This window comes from Mauremys reevesii, linkage group 25 (assembly GCF_016161935.1).
Source record: "Mauremys reevesii isolate NIE-2019 linkage group 25, ASM1616193v1, whole genome shotgun sequence".
In the NCBI taxonomy this organism is placed as follows: domain Eukaryota; kingdom Metazoa; phylum Chordata; order Testudines; family Geoemydidae; genus Mauremys; species Mauremys reevesii.
Window position 1 is genome coordinate 15,298,662 of NC_052647.1, and position 17,647 is coordinate 15,316,308.

The 17,647-nt window shown below is 63.8% G+C and overlaps 1 protein-coding gene across 1 annotated transcript; it reads right to left on the minus strand.

The window, feature by feature from the left end:
* Positions 1-586: 586 nt before the first annotated feature.
* On the minus strand, positions 587-16,921 carry LMBR1L (limb development membrane protein 1 like). The gene is made up of 17 exons (XM_039513762.1): positions 16,730-16,921; positions 10,215-10,299; positions 7,811-7,847; positions 7,254-7,393; positions 7,066-7,169; positions 6,852-6,978; positions 6,246-6,314; positions 5,290-5,354; positions 4,952-5,027; positions 4,768-4,851; positions 4,493-4,569; positions 4,253-4,330; positions 3,865-3,938; positions 3,577-3,667; positions 3,052-3,118; positions 2,581-2,742; positions 587-2,411 (listed from the first exon to the last, which is right to left on the minus strand). Exons 1-17 carry the CDS (start codon positions 16,799-16,801, stop codon positions 2,353-2,355), a joined length of 1,467 nt encoding a protein of 488 aa, XP_039369696.1. The 5' UTR covers positions 16,802-16,921; the 3' UTR covers positions 587-2,352.
* Positions 16,922-17,647: the final 726 nt, after the last annotated feature.

The following is a 17,647-nucleotide window of genomic DNA, read 5'->3' on the forward strand; positions in this document are numbered from 1 at the left end:
GATGGAGCACGTGACAATTCCCGGTTCTGTTCGGCACTGACCCGTCAGCCAACAGGACACTGGGCTGGAGGGAGCCTTGATCTGACCCGGTCTGGCCGTTCTTATGTTCAAAAGGAACATGGAGGTGGGGCCTGAGAGGCCCCTACAGCCGACTGGAGCTGGGCCGAAAGGTGAACAAGTCAGTGGCAACCTTGCCATGCCAGCCCTGGCTCCCTCCCTCCCTCCAGCTATGCCAGTGCCCCCCCCCCCCGTCCTAACCCACAGCCCCCTTGGGCTCCCTTCCCCCACCACTCTGCTGCTACCCCTCAATCCCAACCTACAGCCCCCCCCTACACTCAGAGTGACAGACTGCCTGCTCCCCTGCTCAGCGAGCCCCCAGCTGCCACGTCAGCCCAGCCTAGGCCCCCTGCCGCCTGCAGAACCTGCCAGTGACTCTGCCTGTGGGCACGGGGGGGGGGGGAGGGAAAATGGGCCCCTGAAATCCAGGAACCCACCCAGCAGCCCAGCCCTCACCTTTGCCCCCAGCTCTTTTTCCACAGCCTCCCCCAGGGCTGGGGAGCCGGAAGAGGCTCGTTAGCAACAGCCAGGAAAATGGGTAATGACACCCAACTGCAAAAGGGGGGGTAAGACAGGGTGTGGGACCTTCCATGATGGGGGTGGGGGAAAGGAAGGAAGCTGTGTGTGCACATTCACACGCTCATTTGCATGTGCCAGACTCCCTGCTGCAAACACCCCCAGCTCCCCCCAGCAGCCAGAGCAGGCCCAGAGATGGGGGGTGCAGCTTTGCATGGGCCCCAGCACCTAGGAGAGGAATGAGTTGTGCCCAGCTCGAGAAGCAGGAACCCAAGGGGCAGGGGAGGCCCAGCTGTGTTCGGGGGTGAAGGGCAGCGAGCTGAGTGATGGGGTGTGTGTACACACGCAGCACTCCAGGAGCTGGGACCCACATTTCCCAGCAGGAATTGCAACAGCCAGAGCCAGTGTCTCGCAGGCCACTAGCCTCCCACCATGTAGTAAAAGACACTTTTTATTATTTAAATAAACACACACAGCAGTTGATAGCTGATCTGCACTGTCACTAGCAGTTGCCGGCGCAGAGACCTGACCCACTCATGAGACAAAGCAAAGCTGGCCCTGGGCTCCCATGCTCTGGGGCAGGGCCGAGGAGGAGGAACGCAGCAAGAAGGAGTGGAGATCCTGGCCCACACCCCTTCCAGCTCCACCCCACCCCCCCAGCTCTAATGCAATGGGGGGGATGGATTGACAGTTATAGCCTCCCCCCTAGGCCTCTAAACACCCCCACTCCAAGGAGAGATTCACCCCCACTCCTCTCCCTCAGAGGCAGGATCAGGCACCAGCCCAGCCCCTGCTAGATGGGGGGGTGTCTGTAGCCAGAGCAACTTCCCCTCCCCCTACAGCCCAGGGTGAGAAAGACCCCCCAGGTGTTTGAATGATGAGCCCCCCTACTCCACCCCATCCAGACACCTCCCCAGCTCCCCGCCCTGCCCCGGAGCCCCACACAGTCACTGAGTGTCAGAGATGGATAGACAGAGCAGGGAGGGGCTCAGCTCACTGGGGGAGGGGCGGGTCTTACTGCGGGGGGGGGGGGGGAAGGGGGATATTTCACCCATAACAGGTCAGGGCAGCAGCTGTTCAAAATAAATAAATAAAATGAAATGAAGAGGCCCAGACGGAGGACGCAGCCAGCGAAGCAGGCGCAGACGCAGGCGCGGCCGGCGGCCGCCTAGTGCACGTCAGTGAGGTATGTAACCGCGGCACCGGGGGTCTGCCCGGGGGCTCAGGGCCAGCAGGGGAGTTTAGCAACAAGTCCAGTGAGGCAACTTCGGCACCTGCTAAACCCCTGCTCCTCACGGCGCCCCCTGCTGGGAAAGGCTGGGGCTGGACTAGCCAGGAGCCCCCCACAGCCAGGGCCCTACCCCCTCCGCACAGCACCCCCTGCTGGCCATCAACTCCCATTATAATCCCATGCACCTCCCTGCATGGTACCTGGAGCTGCCATCCCTCCCCCCCGCCCGGGAGGCTCGTGCGGGGGTGGGGGTGGCGGCTGCTCAGCAGCAGTCCCACAGGCACAAATTCTCCTGTCTCCCCAATGCAGCATCAGCACCACAGGAGGATACTGGCCCCTTCTCGCCAGCAGGCCATTGGTCAGAAGCAGACAAGGGCGGAGTCATCCAGGCCCCACCCCTTCCACAGGGTCCATGGTCCTTCGGCTCAGAATGCAGGAGACCCAAATAACTCCATCGAGTGGGGGGTGGGGCTGCCCCCCCCGGCCCATGGCCTGGAGGGGCCGCAGCAGCCCCCATGTCCCAGCCGTTGGCTGGCGCCAGACTCGTCCTAGCAGAGCTTGCTGGGCTGGCGGGTGCGTGGCACGGGCAGGGGCAGCTTGTGCAAACCTGGGTGGGGAAAGAGACACTGATTAGGGGCTATGCTGACATTTCCCCTCCCTGCCCATCACCCAGCAGGGCCGGGAGCCCATTCACCCACAGCCCCGGCTCACCGGCAAATCGCCTCCCCCAGGGCCCTGCAGGCCGGTGACACTGACACACCCCACCCAGGACTCACCAAAGGCTCGGATGAGCTCGGCCCGCATGGCCCACGTAAACTTCTTCACCAGGCACAGCGTGGTGAGGGCAGCGAAGAGCATGTTGTAGAGGAAAACGATGTAGAAATTCCCCAGCCAGTTAAACCTGCCGAAGTCGCCCAGGAGGTCAAACCGCGTGATTCCTGCAAGGGAGAGAGGCTGAGCGCTCCGCTCAGAGAGGCTGGGCCCCACTGCACCTCCCCCTGCAGCCCCAACCCCCCTCCTTACCGACCCCCAGCCGCAGGGTCCCCCACACATACAGCTCTGCCTCTGCCCCCCAATCCCGACCTACAGCCCCACAGCGGCTGCTCCAGAGCTCCAACCCCCAGCAAACTGGATGGGGAAGTTCCGCTGGCCCAGTGCAGGGGGTGCATGTGCGTATTGGGAGCCACTCGGTCCCGCCCCAGGGGCGCATGGTGCCCCGGAGCCCAGCACGGCTGCAGGAGACTCACCCAGTGTCCTGGAGAAGACGGGCAGCGCGGAGCTGAGCACCAGCAAGGACACGCAGTTCCCAATGATCTGGGTGGAGGAAAGACAGGCCTTGAACCTGGGAGCCAGACTCCCCCTGCCCCCACAGGTGCTGCACCCCAGTATGGGCACAGGACCCCTCCCGACCCCCCCAATCACCACAGCAACTCAGTATCCGCCACCCAGCGAGCCCCAAGACCCCTGCGGCCCCCCTCTGGCTAGGATCAGCGCCCCCACCCCTAGAATTAGGGAACGCCCAGCTGGACTCTGGCCCTAGGGCGGGCGGGGGGCTCCCGCTGAGCCTCCACGCCGAGCTGGGGGGCAGCTCACAACTGGGCTTCTCCCCATCCAGCCTTGTGCCGGGTGCGTGGCGCCCTCGTGTGGCGAGATGCAGTGCAGCCGCCCCCAGCAGCAGGGCCGGGAAGAAAACCCAGGCGTCCCGAGTGCAGCCCTGGTCCTGGGGCCATGGCACGGTGGTCCCTAGTGGCAGAGGGGCAGGTACCACTTACCTTGGTCATGGGGGTGTCTTGCCTCGCAGGGAGCAGCCTCGTGAACAGGGGGGAGCTGTAGAAGCCCACGACTGAGGAGACCATGAGATAGCTGAGTGCAGGCGTTAAGGAGGAATAACGGAGTGGGGAGATCTGTTGGGCCCAGGGAGCCAATGCAGGGACTGGGATGGGGGCACAGCACCCAGAGGGGCAGCGAAGGGGGGCACTGGGCTGGCTGACACTGCTCCAGAGGGCCCAGAGAAAGCAGGGATCAGACGGAGGGGCTGGGGCTGCACACCCCAAGGATACAAGATGAGAACCACCTGCAGGGCGGCGCCGAAGGACCCAAAGATGGAGAAGGAGACCTGCCCCAGGGGTGCATCCTGCAGGGAGAGAGAGCAGAGAAGGGGGTCGGTGTGTGGGGCAGATTGGACATCCCGGAGCCCGTTCACGCTGTCACCTGGTGAGCACTTCCCCCCATGGATCCATGGGGCGGGCACAGACCTGGCAGTGCAGGGTGAACCCCCCGCCCCCAACCTGGAGGGGCCTTGCTATGGGGCTAGATAGCTGGTCTCCCTGTTGCTGATGCTGGGTCTATTGGGAGCTGGGCTAAGACCCAGCAAACTTGTTTCATGCATGGGCCCAGGGCAGAGAGGGAAGGGTTAAACTCCGCTCAGAACCCCCACCCCCACGGTACCTGAATCCCCCGCGGCATGGCAGCATCATCCAGCAGCAGCTCCAGCGTGTGGAAACAGACAACGAGCACAGAGATGCCCTGGGAAGGACCAGAGGGGAGGTCAGTGCGGCCTCCTACCGGCACCCTCAGGGGGGTCCTTCCCCAGGGAACTCCACGGAGAATCACCCCCCATCCCCGACAAGCAGGGAAACTGAGGCACAGACAGGCACGCCCCCCTCCCTCTCCCCCCCCAGCACCTACCGTCAGCGCCAGGAGGCACAGCATGGCCAGGGGGTAGGCCAGGTTCCGCTGCCAGGGCGAGGCACCACGCCGCAGCTCTGCCAGGAAGCACAGGACACCCCCGGGTGAGCAATGGTCGAGGCTCCCCTGCCCCCACGCTCCCCCCCGCCCCACTCAGATCAGAGCATCCAACTGATCTCACCGCCCAGCAAGCAGGGAGAGAACCCAGGAGTCCTGCTCCATCACCCCCCCGCCCCGCCCCCCGAACCGGCGGTCTCCCCCTCACCGCTCCATACCCAGCGCCAGTCTCCGGCTCTGGATGGCCAGGAACTGCTCCCGGAGCAGAGCCGCACTCAAGCTGAGCCAGCAGGAGGTGGGACCTGCAGAAGGACAGAGTCCCGAGAGATGAACTGGGGGCTCAGCCCCTCCGGGAAGAGGCCGCTGGAGAGAGCCTGGGGGTGGGGGATTGGGGACACTCACCGGCAGAGATCTTGCGGGAGAGGGCGGCTTCCTCGAACCTTGTGCAGTTCAGCTGCTCGTCCAGATCCTCCAGCAGCTGCGGGGGGAGAGCACGGAGCCCGTTAGCCACCACGCAGCTGGGAGAGCAACACCCCGTCCCTCCCCCACTGAGGGTTCGACCCACAGACACCCCAACCCCCGCCAGGTCCCCTGCAGCGTAGGGAGAGACTGGAACGGCTGCCCCCCACCCCACCCCAGCAGGCACCGCAGTGGGGGCTTGGTCCCCGGCAAACAAGGGGTTCCCCTCTCCGCTCAGCGTCCCCCGGCGGGGGTGGGGGCACAGGAAGAGGGAGCCTTACCCGGGGCTTGACCAGCAGCTTCCCAGTGACGGTGAACATGCGGGAGAGGCCGACGGGCGTGCACACTGCGGGGGGCACAGAGCAAAGGAGCAGGGTGAGGACAGGCACCGGTACCCCCGCCCCCTTCCACCAGCAGGGGGTGCTAGTCTATTGGCAAAAGGAACCCAAGGGGTCGGGCTGGTCGGTTGATGCCAGCAGGGCGGGTGCGAGCCTGGGGCCTTCGTGGTCTCGGCACCCAGAGCCGGACAGGCAGCTCTGGGCTCGATGAAATCACCCCCCCCCCCCCGTTCCTTTCCTAACCCGGATCGGGCCCGGAGAGCAGCGGGAGGCACCTCTGATGAACACGGCTGCTCTGTTCCATGGCCACGAGGCGTGGCAGGGTGTCGGGGGGGGGCACTGCCCCCTCCAGGAGCCAGCCTGGCTAGAGTGCATGCTCCACCCTGTGGGTACCTGGCCTGGTGGCATCAGCCCGTCCGTCACGGAGACCCTGGCACCACCCAAAAGGGACTGGCCAGGGAAATCCACTTAACAGGTTATCCAGGTCGGTGGCGGGGGGGGGTGTTCCGGCCTCTCCGTTCCCAGCAGGACTTTTCTGGACCAGAGCCAGCTTGGAAGCTCCTGGAAAACGTCCACCAGGCCGAGCAGGAGACGCAGGGCTCAGGGCTGGAGGCAGAGTCTGGCTACAGGGGCTTGCACGGGCCTTTGTTTGGGGGAAGGGACAGACCCTGTCCCAAAAAGCTCCCAGTTGAACTACACGAGCCCCACTTCATCAGACCCCAGGCAGTCTGTGTCAGAGACAGGAACAGAGGCCAGGTCTCCGGGATCCCAGCCCGGCACCCAAACCATATGGCCAGCCTGCCCCCTTGCATTTGTTTGGGGGGAGGGCTGGTAACTCATCTTGGACCCCACAGATTCTCCTCCCCCCCCGCTCCCAAAGAAATCCAACATCCACTTACACAGCAGCAGCAGCACCCCAAAGAGCGAGATGCAGGAGTAGAGGTAGGGGAGGTAGTATTCCCACAGGTCTGTGGAGAGGAGAGGGTTAACGTTACACGCCTAGGCTGGGGTAAGCCGGGGGCCTGGGAGACCCTGGGTGCCAGGGCTGGAGCAGGGGCTGGAATGGGATTCCTTGGCACTCAGCAGAAGACAGTCACTCCCAGCAGAGCAGGGTAGGGGTGGGGTGGAGGGGGAGGCCATTAACTAGCACGTCTGATAGGGCGCGTCACCCTTTGACCCCAGAGCATCACAGCAAGGGGGGGGACGACCAATCACCCCACTATGCAGATATGGAAACTGAGGCATGGGGCAGGGCAGAGTTTTGTCCCTCTCATAACAAGCCGCTGGCGGCAATGAAAAATTCAACGCAGGAGTCCGTGCCCCAGCCCCTGGAACACACTCCCCTTTCTCAGAGCTAGGAAAAGAACCCAGGAGTCCGGGCCCCAGCCCCCAGAACACACTCCCCTTTCTCAGAGCTAGGGAAAGAACCCAGGAGTCCGGGCCCTTGGCCTGAGAGCACACGACCCCCCCGCCACGTGGGGAGCTCACGCTGCCCGGCCACTCACCATAGAGGGATTCCCGGCTGCCCGCGTCCTCGTCCACAATGGCTGACGCCACCCAGACCATCCCCAGCACCAGCAGGGTTAGCAGCAGAAGCACCACGAAAGTCTCGTAGACTCGGGCCAGGATGCCCTGCGAGGGGGGGAGGGGAGTTTAACATGGTGCGGGTGGCACCAAGGGGGGGGGTGAGGGGAGGGAGACGGGCCGGGCAGCTGGTACCTTCTTGGATCCCGCAAAACCCTCGGCCTCGGTGAAGAAATATGCGAAGGGCATGAGGAAGACCAGGGAGAGGTTGGAGAAGAGGAAGACCAGATTCCAGAGGCCTGGGGAGAGACGGGCAGGTTAGCAGAGCCCCCCAGGCCCAGCCCCAGGGCAGGGCCGCCCGGGCAGGGCGGGGGGATGCTCACCGTGGATCAGGGAGCCGTTCAGCCACTGGATGTAGTAGTTGTGCGGGAAGAGCAGCAGCACCTCGTTGGTGACGATGGAGAAGGGCAGCAGCAGGACGGCGCCCAGCGAGACGGCCAGCGTGAAGGTGCACATCGACAGCCTGGGGGGGGGGGACGCGCATGAGCCTTGCCCTGCCCCCACGCGGCTCCTCAGCCAGCCTCCTGAATGGGCCCCAGGGCGCAGGGCAGAGCCAGCGAGGGGACCGGGGTGGGGGAGAGACGGCAGCCCCCGCCATGGCTGGAACGTGAGCAGGCAGCACCCTGGGGTGACTGCCGGCCACACCTCACCCCGAGGCAGCCAGCGACGCGAGTTCTGCCAGGTCTCAGTGCACGGAGCAGCTCAGAGACTCAAACTAGCACGTGCCTTGGGGAGAGACGCATTAGCCGCTGCCTGCCCCCGCCCCCCCAGCTGAGGATAGAACCCAGGAGTCCTGAGCCCCACCCCCCTGCTCAACCTGCGATCCTCAGACCCGCCCTGTCCCAGCACGCTGGGCAGGAAGTGACAGCCAGGAACTTACGCAATTCTGTCGACAGCAGCATCCTCGTCATCCTCAACTGCAGAGAGAGGGGGGAGAAATCCAGTCAGCTCGGCCGAGACCCTCACGCTCGTTACACCTCACGGGGCAGAGTCAGGGCAGCTTCGGCCAAGAGCCGCAACTAGGTTTTGTGGGGTGGGTGGGGCAGGAGGTTTCGTGGGCCTGGGGCTGCCGGGCCGGGACTCAGCGCTGCTAGTGACTCCAGCGAGGCCCCTCTGTCTCCAGCGCTAAGATGGGGAGAAGGGGCCTCTGTCTGCCTCGCCTATGGGAAATGGGCCCCGTTCGGGGGAAGGGTCTCTCTGCACCCGATCGCAGCGGGGGTCCCAGGTGCTGCTGGAACACCCAGGCTTGCAGCTTGTCCCAGACAGATCCCTCCCTCGCTGCCCTGCGGCCGGATGTCCTGGCGCAGGGACGGGGCGGGAGAGCGCTGGGACCAGAATTATTCAGCCAATATTAGGTGTTTAAGAGAATCCAGACTTATGCTAAAGCAAGCCCTTCTCCCCAGCATCTCTGTACCGAGCCACATTAAAACCACAAAACGCCTGTGTTCTGGGGGCACGCAGAGAACGGTGCTGAGGTTTGCGACAATAATAAAACCAGACAGAATTGCTGCTAAAAACTCGGCGAGGATTTCCAACAGCCTGGGACAGCCAGGGCAGACTGCCCAGGAACTGAAGTACTAGGGTCAGAATTTTGGGGTGTTTGTGCCCATGGTAACAGGCTAAGATGTGTGTGTAGACAGACTGACCGACCAACCTCAGCAGCGTCTCACTGCTGGCTGTAGCCCTGGCTTGGGGGAAATTTAACCCCCCTCTCTGTATTTGTGGTCACTGATCTGGTTCACACTCGGTAAATCTGGCTGACTGGGATTATTTGCCATTTTCTTAGTAAAGGAGCCGACCCATCAGCCGCCACTGGCACCCCCAGCGGGTTCAATCCAAAGGACGAACCGGCAGGGACAGGAACGTGGGTACATCCATTTCCACCCACGTGCAACGAAGAGATGGGGGCATCGGTGACTCAGACAAGCCCAGGTGCCCGCTGGTGTCTCCCAAAGGCAGGTGTCTGACACCCCCGGGGCCTGTGCACAGATCTCCCGGGTAGCAACATAGGCCAGGCGGGCGTGGGGGGGGGAGCTCTGCCCAGCCCAGGCACAGCCCCCACCCCGACCCCCAGGAATCACAGGACTTTCATAGACTAGCAGGGCTGGAAGGGGCCTCAGGAGGTGTCTAGTCCCACCCCCTGCTCAAAGCAGGCCCAATCCACAGACAGATTTTTGCCCCAGTTCCCTAAATGGCCCCCTCAGGGATTGAACTCCCAGCCCTGGGTTTAGCAGGCCAGTGCTCAGACCCCTGAGCTCTCCCTCCGCCCGTTCTGGGCTTGGATTTCACTACACCAACCAACCCCTTCAGAGACGGCCCAAGCGATGGGAAAGGGGACGGGGCTGGGGAGGGGGCTAGTGACAAGACAGCACCTCCTAACAAAGGGCTCAGCAGCCCCCCTCCCCCATCTCCGCTCCCACCACGCCGCCAGCAGCTCCCATCCGTATTCAGGTCACACGTCTCCGCTCCTCCTGCTCCCCGGCAGCCCTGCCTGGCTCCGTGCCAACCTGAATGCTCACAGCCCAGTTCCCCTCCCTCCGACGCTCACCAAGCCCCCCGCACCGGCTGCAGCAGCCGTCCCTTGCACCCCAGAACCCGCCCGTGGGGGAGGAGTCTCAGCGCCGGCCCAGACCCAGGAGTCAGCGTCGGGCCGGGCGTTTCAGCCCCGGCACGGTACAGGGGTCGGCACCGTGGCCGCTGCAGGGCAGCAGTAAAAACTATGGAAATGCTGCCCAAAGAACTGGGCGGGTTCGGCCCTTGGTAAGAGAACTCCCCAGGGAGGACAAGGACGATGCTGGGTCAGGCGGAGAGGCCACCAGGTGGCTCTCCTGCCATAGGGGCCTGGTGTTTCAGCCCCATCTGCCTGCTCCTCCCCCCGGCCCCCTGACATCCAGCTCTGGGCTCGCTGCACGGCCCCAGGGAGGGAAACGCCACGGTGACGACACCGCGCTTAGCGACAGCACCGGGCAACGCTCGGGAGATGCTGGGCTCTCAGCCCTGCTCCGGGGGGGGGGGGGGGGGTGGGTGGTCCATGGCAACCGCAATCCAGCAGCAACGTAAACAAACCAAGAGGGGCCCTCCCCAGCGGGATGGGGTCTCCCCTGGGGATGCACCAAACAACACACAGCAGAGCTGCTGCAGGAGGTTCGGCCCCTGGCGGGGGGGCTTCTGCAGGCCTAGGAGCTGGAATTCAACAAACGCTTCCCCCCCCCCACAGCACCGAGCGGAGAGGCCGGGGGCAGGAAGGGGTGGCCAGAGCCAGGAGCGGGGGGCCGGCCGGTTACCTGTGGTGAAGTCCGCATGCTTCTTGAAGCGGGTGATGATGAAGTGGCACAGGATGTAGAGGCTGGCAAAGAGCAGCGTGCAGATCTGCAGAGGGAGGGACACATGGGTCAGAGGTGGCCCAGGCAGCTGGATCCCACCCCCAGCGCTCCCCGTTCCCCCCACCCCCATTTGCCACTATCCAAGCCCTGAAGAGCAGCTGCAGGGAACGCGCCGACACCCCGGGCAGGAATCCGAGCGCAGAGCTGTGGTGCCCCCACCAGGAGCAGCTCGCGCTGGGTGTCTCGCGGGACAGCAGCCCCCGGCCTGCCCACCACACAACACCCAGCGTTGCACTGGGGGCGGGGACAGGGCTTCTATACTGATTTCTGCCTGACCCCATCCCAGCTGCAAATGGGATGCCCTGAAGCCCGGAGGCCTCTGTGGGTTGCCCCTGCAGCTGTTGTCCCACCGGTGCCCAAGCAGAAGGGGGGGGGGGAATGACGTAGCTCACGATACCCTCCAAGCTAGAGCTGCCAGCCTGGGGCACAGGGACAATGCCTGATACCTCCCTCCCCCCAGCAGTGCCAGCCCCTGCATCCCCACGGATCTGCTGGTACTAGCGAGGTGGCTGCAGGTTGTTCTGCTGCTGGTGCATGGGGTGCAGATTCCAGGTCCTGCCCCACAGCTGCGCATTGCGTTAGCCCCACAGCCAGCGGGTCCATCTCCCAGCAGCACGGGGACAGGAGCTGCTGGGCTAAGAGGAGCCGACTTTTAGGAAGTCCAGGCCTGGACCCACAAGGGGACCTCCCACGAAGTGGCCAGCCCCAGATCCGCTCAGCCGTCCCCTTTGCACTGCGGAGGCCACCAGCGTGGCAGCCCAGAAGCCCCACACATGCACACGCCAGAGTTTCCAGACATTCTGCCCATATCTTTTGACGCCCCCATGACACGTTTCTGGGGCTCCCTTGGCCGAGTGGCTCAGGATGCCCCCAGGTCCATTGTCAGACTCTGCACCACACTGGGCTCTATCCAGGTAGGTCCCTGCCCTGCCGCACCACAGCATCCGTCGGCCTAAAATGACCCGCGAGCCCCGGCTGTGAGCTCAGCCCATAACCTGGCCGTGCGGGTATTCGCTGCAGAGGGCGACAGGCCAGGGGCAGGGAGGGGATTGTCTTGGTGGGGTTTGCATCTTGCAGGGGCAATTGCAGCAGGGCATAGTCGGGGGCGGATAAATTTCAGGGCAAGCTGGAGAAATCAGTCTCTGAATGAACAGAGGAGATTTTGGCCTAGGCCCACAAAGGTGTTTAGGCTCCGAATTTGTGTCACCGGGGCCTGGGTAACCCCGCCTGCCACCGGCACGAGAGCCATGGCAGCGATTGGAAGGAAGCCGCCAAAGTCCCCCGCGGAGCTGCAGGCAGCACCCGGGAACAGCTCACCCACCCCGAGCCGCGCTCCGAGGTCCAAGCAGAGCAGGCTACGTTTTAAGAACACAAGGACCTTTGATCACTTGCAGCCCGTGTCAGACAGGCCGGGCGCAAAGGTTGCATTGCATCAGCACAAATTCATTCCCCTTCCCACCCCCCAGCTCAGGCCTGTCCCCCCGGGTCTGTTTCTGAGCCCTGCCTCGAGAAGCGCCAACTGTCTGGGCTCGCCGGGAGAGTGCTGGCGGAGTCCCACTGCACTCTGGACTGTGCCTTAGCAGGCCTGGAGACTCCTTGGAGAGCAGCACAACCCAAACCCCTCCAGAAGTAGCAGGTCCCACTGGCAGGCCAGCCCCTCCTAGAGCCACCAGGCCTGGCGCGTGGGGCAAAGGGCTTGAAACCCCAATGACAGAAGAGGCCGATCGCGGCTAAAAGCTCAGCAGCTGGAGAAAGCCCAGGCCAGGTCCCAGCACGGCTGGTTCTGCGTCCCTGGGCAAAGGAGGTGCCTGTGCAGAGAGGCAGCAGTGGCTGCAATGCCAGTGAGCTGGTATCAGGGGCTGCACACATCAGACGTCCCAGCCTCCGGAGCTCACCGCAGCCGCAGCCATGCAGTCATTCAGGTTTGGGTGGTTTAAATGTAGGGCTCTCAAAGAACTGGCCCAGGGTTAACCCCTCGAAGGCTGCACCCACCTGAAGGCTCTGGGGCCACACCCGCTCTGACGTCCTCCTAGAAGGTCAGTGCTAGAAGCTGGCAGAGACCGATCTGAGCTCTCGTGCTGCGGGGAGCCAGCCAGCACCTCTAGCCGGGAGCAGACAAGGGAAGGCCCAGCAGCCCAGCCCTACACAGGACCCTTCGGCCACAGGGGTTCAGAAATTAAAGGGTGGCCGGTTCAATACGGACGTAATCACACAATACTTAGCTAGCCTGCGGAACTGCCTGCCACAGGATTTAGCAGAATTCAAACAGGGATTGGACAGCTGCACGGATAACCAACCCATCCAGCGTCAGACCATCAGTGCCAGCGTCTTCAGGGAAGGGACGAGAGATTCATCCCAGGAGAGCAGAGAACTCTCCCTGGTGCTCCCGGACGCAGCCGCAGACACCCAAGGGCTGTGACCTCAGTTCTGAGCAGCACCTCCCCTCCCCGACACTCAGGGAGCGAATGCTCCGCATGGCTCTTCACCCCCCGCCAGGGACCTGCCGGCCAGTCCTTTTTCTGGACCACACAGCCCCACTCCCACCACCGCAGGTCACGCTGGCCCCTAGCCCCAGGGCCGGTACCCCCATTGGCCAGCATGCCCCAGCTCTTCCTCCGCTGGCAGAGGGGGGAGGGGACCCAGTTAAGTCTTTTCCAGCTCAGAATCCCAGGGACGCTGGGCAGGAAAGGACTTAACGGGGTTTCTGTGGCGGGAGCAGCGGGGATGCAGGGAAATAAAAGCTGTTTGCAAATCCCCCACCACATCTGGAGCTTTCAGCACCCTCCAGACCCCATCCCTCAAGTGCCTTCGCACCCTGGGGCGATGGAGCCAGGACTCCTCGATGGGCGACAGGGCTGGAGAGGTGCAGTGCCCACGCACCACAGCGACCGCACACGCAGAGCACCCGGGGCCACAAGGGCTCCTCCTCTGCCCCATCCAGTGAGCACAGACCTTCGTGCAAAGCCGCTGAATGATCTAGGGGGTCGGGGGGTCCCCCAGCCCCTCTGCTACCTGCCCAGCCCCCAGCTTACAGCCCCGGGGCAAAGGGCTAAGCTGAGGCACTCGGTGCATGGCACCTGCATTCCCGGCAGGGTTAGCTCCCCTGGCACCGAGGCACTAGCTCTTATGCAAGGCACAGCATGTGCGCTGGAAGGTCAAGTTAGCTCCCCGCTGCCTGCGCCAAGCAAAGGAGTTTCTGCTGCCCCAGCAACAGAGCCAGGCAGGGCTCTGCTTGGGCGGGGGACAGCAAGGGTTGAGCAGGTCCTGGACTCTGACTGCCCCCTCCTTCCCTGCCACGGGCCCCAGCCCAGCAGTGCTCCTTCCTCCCGGGATCACCTGCAATCCCAGCCTGCCCTCCCCCACACCCTGCCCAGGCAGCAGAGCAGCATCCTCCTCCCCTCCACACACAGGTGAGTGACTCAACCAAGGTATCACGGTAAGTCAGTGGCAGAGATGGGAAACCAGAACCCAGGCGTTCTGAAGCCACTGCCCTGCTTTGGCTGCCATGCCTGGCTAACCCTGTGGGGCCCCCCAAAGCAACCAGCCCCCACAACTCCACGAATGGATGTGCCCTCCATGGAATCTGGCTGCTGCCACTAGCGCCACCTCCAACAGCCTGCCACCAAAGCCCCTCTTTGGGGGACCCACAACTGACAGGAGCCAGCGTCACCTTATGGCTACAGCAAGGGATAGGGGAGCCAGGACTCCTGGGTTCTCTTCCCCAGACAGAGAGAATGGCCTTGGCGTTACAGGAGGGGTCAGGGAGCCAGGACTCCTGGGTTCTCGACTCCCTGCAGCCTTGGGTGCTCTGTCCCCCTTGGCACTCACGCTGACTGCAACCCAGCTTTGCCTGGAGGTGCTTCAGTCTTCATAAAGTGACATTATTTTACCAAACTGCGGAGACCGGGGGCAGCGGGTGGGATGGGGGGGAAGCCAGCTGAATAACACCCCTCCCCCATGGAGCAGCAGCCCTGTGGACCTCCCAGGCCAACGGGAGGGGCTCAGGCACTGGCTACGTGCAGACAGATCCGCCAGGACAGGCTGGGAAATTCTTCAGCCCTGAACCCTTTAACTGATGTTAATTCAGCAGGAAAAACAAACCCAGCTGCTTCCCTCCCCCTCGCCTGCCAAGCAGGATAGCAGGGCCTTGGTGTGCAGGCTGCCTGCCCCTGGGCCGTCAGCTCCAGTTTCTCTGGCACAGCTAGCAGAGCGGGGTTGGCTTGGGAGCAGAGTTTCCCTTGCTCCAAGCACTGGGCTGTTTCAGACGGGCTGACCCAGGGCCTCCACTTGGGAAGGCCCCCTCTAAGCCACAATATTCCCCACCTGGGACAGGGCTGGTTACAAATGCCAGGAGCCAGGACTCCTGCAAGACGGAGCCCTGGGTAACAGTGCCAGCAGGCTGCCGGCTGTAGCCAAGGCCCCCCACCCCCATACGCAGCTCAAGTCGAGGGGCTGCTGACACTGGCAGAGAAGGGGCTGGAAACCCCACCGCCCAGCTGACACTGGCGTTAGGGTGGGCTGGTTAGGACATAGATGTCCAATGGTTCTAGCGTGTTTTTTCCCCCCCGACACCAGAGCCCTGCTGGCAAGAGGCCACGTTCCTAGTCATGACTGCAGCTGGCCAGTCCGGATCCCACCACAGCCAGGGAGGCGAGGATCCTGCCAGGAGCCTCCGAATTCCCAAACTACCTGGCTACAATCGCACTGAGAGCTAGGACCTTGGCACCCGCTGGTGCTGCCGCACTGTCCCATGGAGAAGGACTCCCAGGTGGCACTGCACGGTTTGGACTGGGGTGGGGAGGGAGAATTCTTTTGCCTAGATGTTTTCGGATACCGGGGACAATGCCCCATGGAAGTCATGTCTCCGTGCCGATGCGGTGCCCTTGGGACATCCACTCACACTGCATAAGGCCCAAACTCTCTCTGCTAAGCAGATCACGGTCGCTGCTACCACACTTGAAACTCTGCTAAGAGGCTGGAGTCCCCTTGGACAAGGGTGAGGAATAACCAGCCACACAGGGACGGGGTAGACGCCCAGAGAGCGAGGGGAGCAGCAGCAATGCCAATCCCCTCCGAATACCGTGGCACAGAGATGAGCCAGGCAGCTGCATGTCCCCAAAAGTTTCTCGTTAGATCCCCCTTTTCTAGCTGACGCTGGGAAACCGAGCTGCGGCGGCATCGGGTGTCCAAACAGCCCTCAGCTGATGTTGTCGTGACGCAGCAGCACTGTGATCTGCACCCAAGCGCAGCCTCATCCCCACTGACACGGGGCCAACCGTGATCTTTTGACACAGGTGTCGGCCATGGGTGGCTCCCCTGATCCGCCGCAAGGCAGCCCCTGTCGGGCTGGGGGAAATGGCTCGGCAGACTCCGTACAGGCGCAATCTCTGAAGGCAGCCGCAGCTCAAGATGCCTCCAAGAGAGATAAGCGGGGCGCGTGGTCAGGGAGGGGTGTCTAGCAGAGAGAATAGTCACAGAAGAACAAGACGTCCAAAGCCGGGAGTAACGGCACAGGGCGGGGGCCACGGCGAGACCCAGTGACCACAGTAACTCAGACCAGCGTCGCACCCAGCTGCTGCTTTGCTCCTAAGGCTCCCAAAGGCTCCCCCTTTTTGTGGGACAGTGGGGTGGGGGTGGAAACATGGAGGCTCAGGCAGTTTGACCCAAGGCCTCTCGATGTCCCATCCCAACAGGCAGCGTGTGCAGCTGTCGGGGTCCTGCCACGCCACGCATCAGAAGTAGCTGCATTTCAGCAAGGCCGAAGCAGCTCCCGCAGGCACCTCACACACCAGGTCGGGGTGAAACACGTTACAAACCCACAGGTGGTTACGAGCTCCTGAGCAAGCACATTTTCGGCAGGGCACCAAAGGTGGAGGGCTGAAGTTTTGTTTTTCTTGCGCCAACTCGGAGCCAGGCACCAGGCGCTTTCCCAGCCCGGACCACTGGCCCAGCCCCATTAACAGCAACCTGGGCCAGTCGCCTGAACCCCTGAGCGGGATTCAAGGGCCCCAGGCAACCTGCTGCACCTGACCCTTGCCAGCACCCCCATTACTGCCACCCAGGGCTCCACCAAAGGGACTGGGACCCCGCCGAGACCCCCTCGGACCCTCCATCACCCCCGCCGAGACCCCCTCGGACCCTCCATCACCCCACCCCCGCCGAGACCCCCTCGGACCCTCCATCACCCCGCCCCCGCCGAGACCCCTCGGACCCTCCATCACCCCCACCCCCGCCGAGACCCCTCGGACCCTCCAACACCCCCACCCCCCCGCCGAGACCCCCTCGGACCCTCCACCTCCCTGCTCTGCCCAGCTCCCCCACCCCAGGGGCTTGATGCCCCCCCACGTGCCCCGCCAGCAGCAGGGGCTGGCGCTGCCCCGCCTGAGCCCATCACCGTGGTATCGGCCCCCGCTCACCAGGCACTCCCGGACCCGCTCGTGGAACAGCTGCTCCCGCAGCCCCAGCACGTCGAGCTCCGCCGGCTCCATTCCCCGCCCCGCATGGCTGGGGCAGGGCTGAGGGCGCCCCTCGGCTCAGTCCGCGGCGGCCCGTCCGGCTGCGGCGGCCCCTTTAAGGCGCTGCCCGGCGCTGGCTACACTGTATCCGCGCGGGGGCCGCCGCGTTCCGCTCTTAAAGGGCTCCGCGCCGCGCCGCTCTCGGGGGGCGGGGCGACGCCGGCCAGTCCCAGCCCTGCGAAGGGCTCATTGGCTGCAGCAAGTTGAATCGGCCGCTGCTCATTGGCTGGGGCGGGAGCTGTCCCCGATAGGCCGAGCTCGGAGCTCCGCCCCCGCCTGGGCCCCGGGCAGGGATCGGGCCCCGCCGGCTGCACGCAGGGGCAGATTTGGGGGATGGGCCCAGGGCTGCCCAGAGGATTCAGGGGGACTGGGGCAAAGCAATTTCGGGGGCCCCGGCCATTAAAAAAAAGTTGCAATACTATAGATTACTATGGTCTCGTGGGGGCCCGTGGGGCCTGGGGCAAATTGCCCCACTCCCCCCCCCCCCCCGGCAGCTCTGGATGGGCCCGTGTTTGCCCACCAGTCCAGGAGAGCCGGGGTCACAGCTCTGCGCTGACCCATGCTTCCCGTGTGACTGGCCAGGGGGAAGTCACTCGCCCCTGTGTGCCTCAGGTCCCCATTGTACCATGGGGTGACCGCATGCCAGGTACCTCGGAGAGCAGAGTGTGCACCCCCCAAACTTCTCCCACACCCCCAGTTGGCAGCTAGTTCTGGGTTTGCATTCGTGTGTCTGCTCCTGGGATGAGCTCCTAGGAAGCTGGAGTGGGGGTGGGGGGCAGGCCGATTCTATTGGTTTCATGACACCCTCTGTGGGCAGAT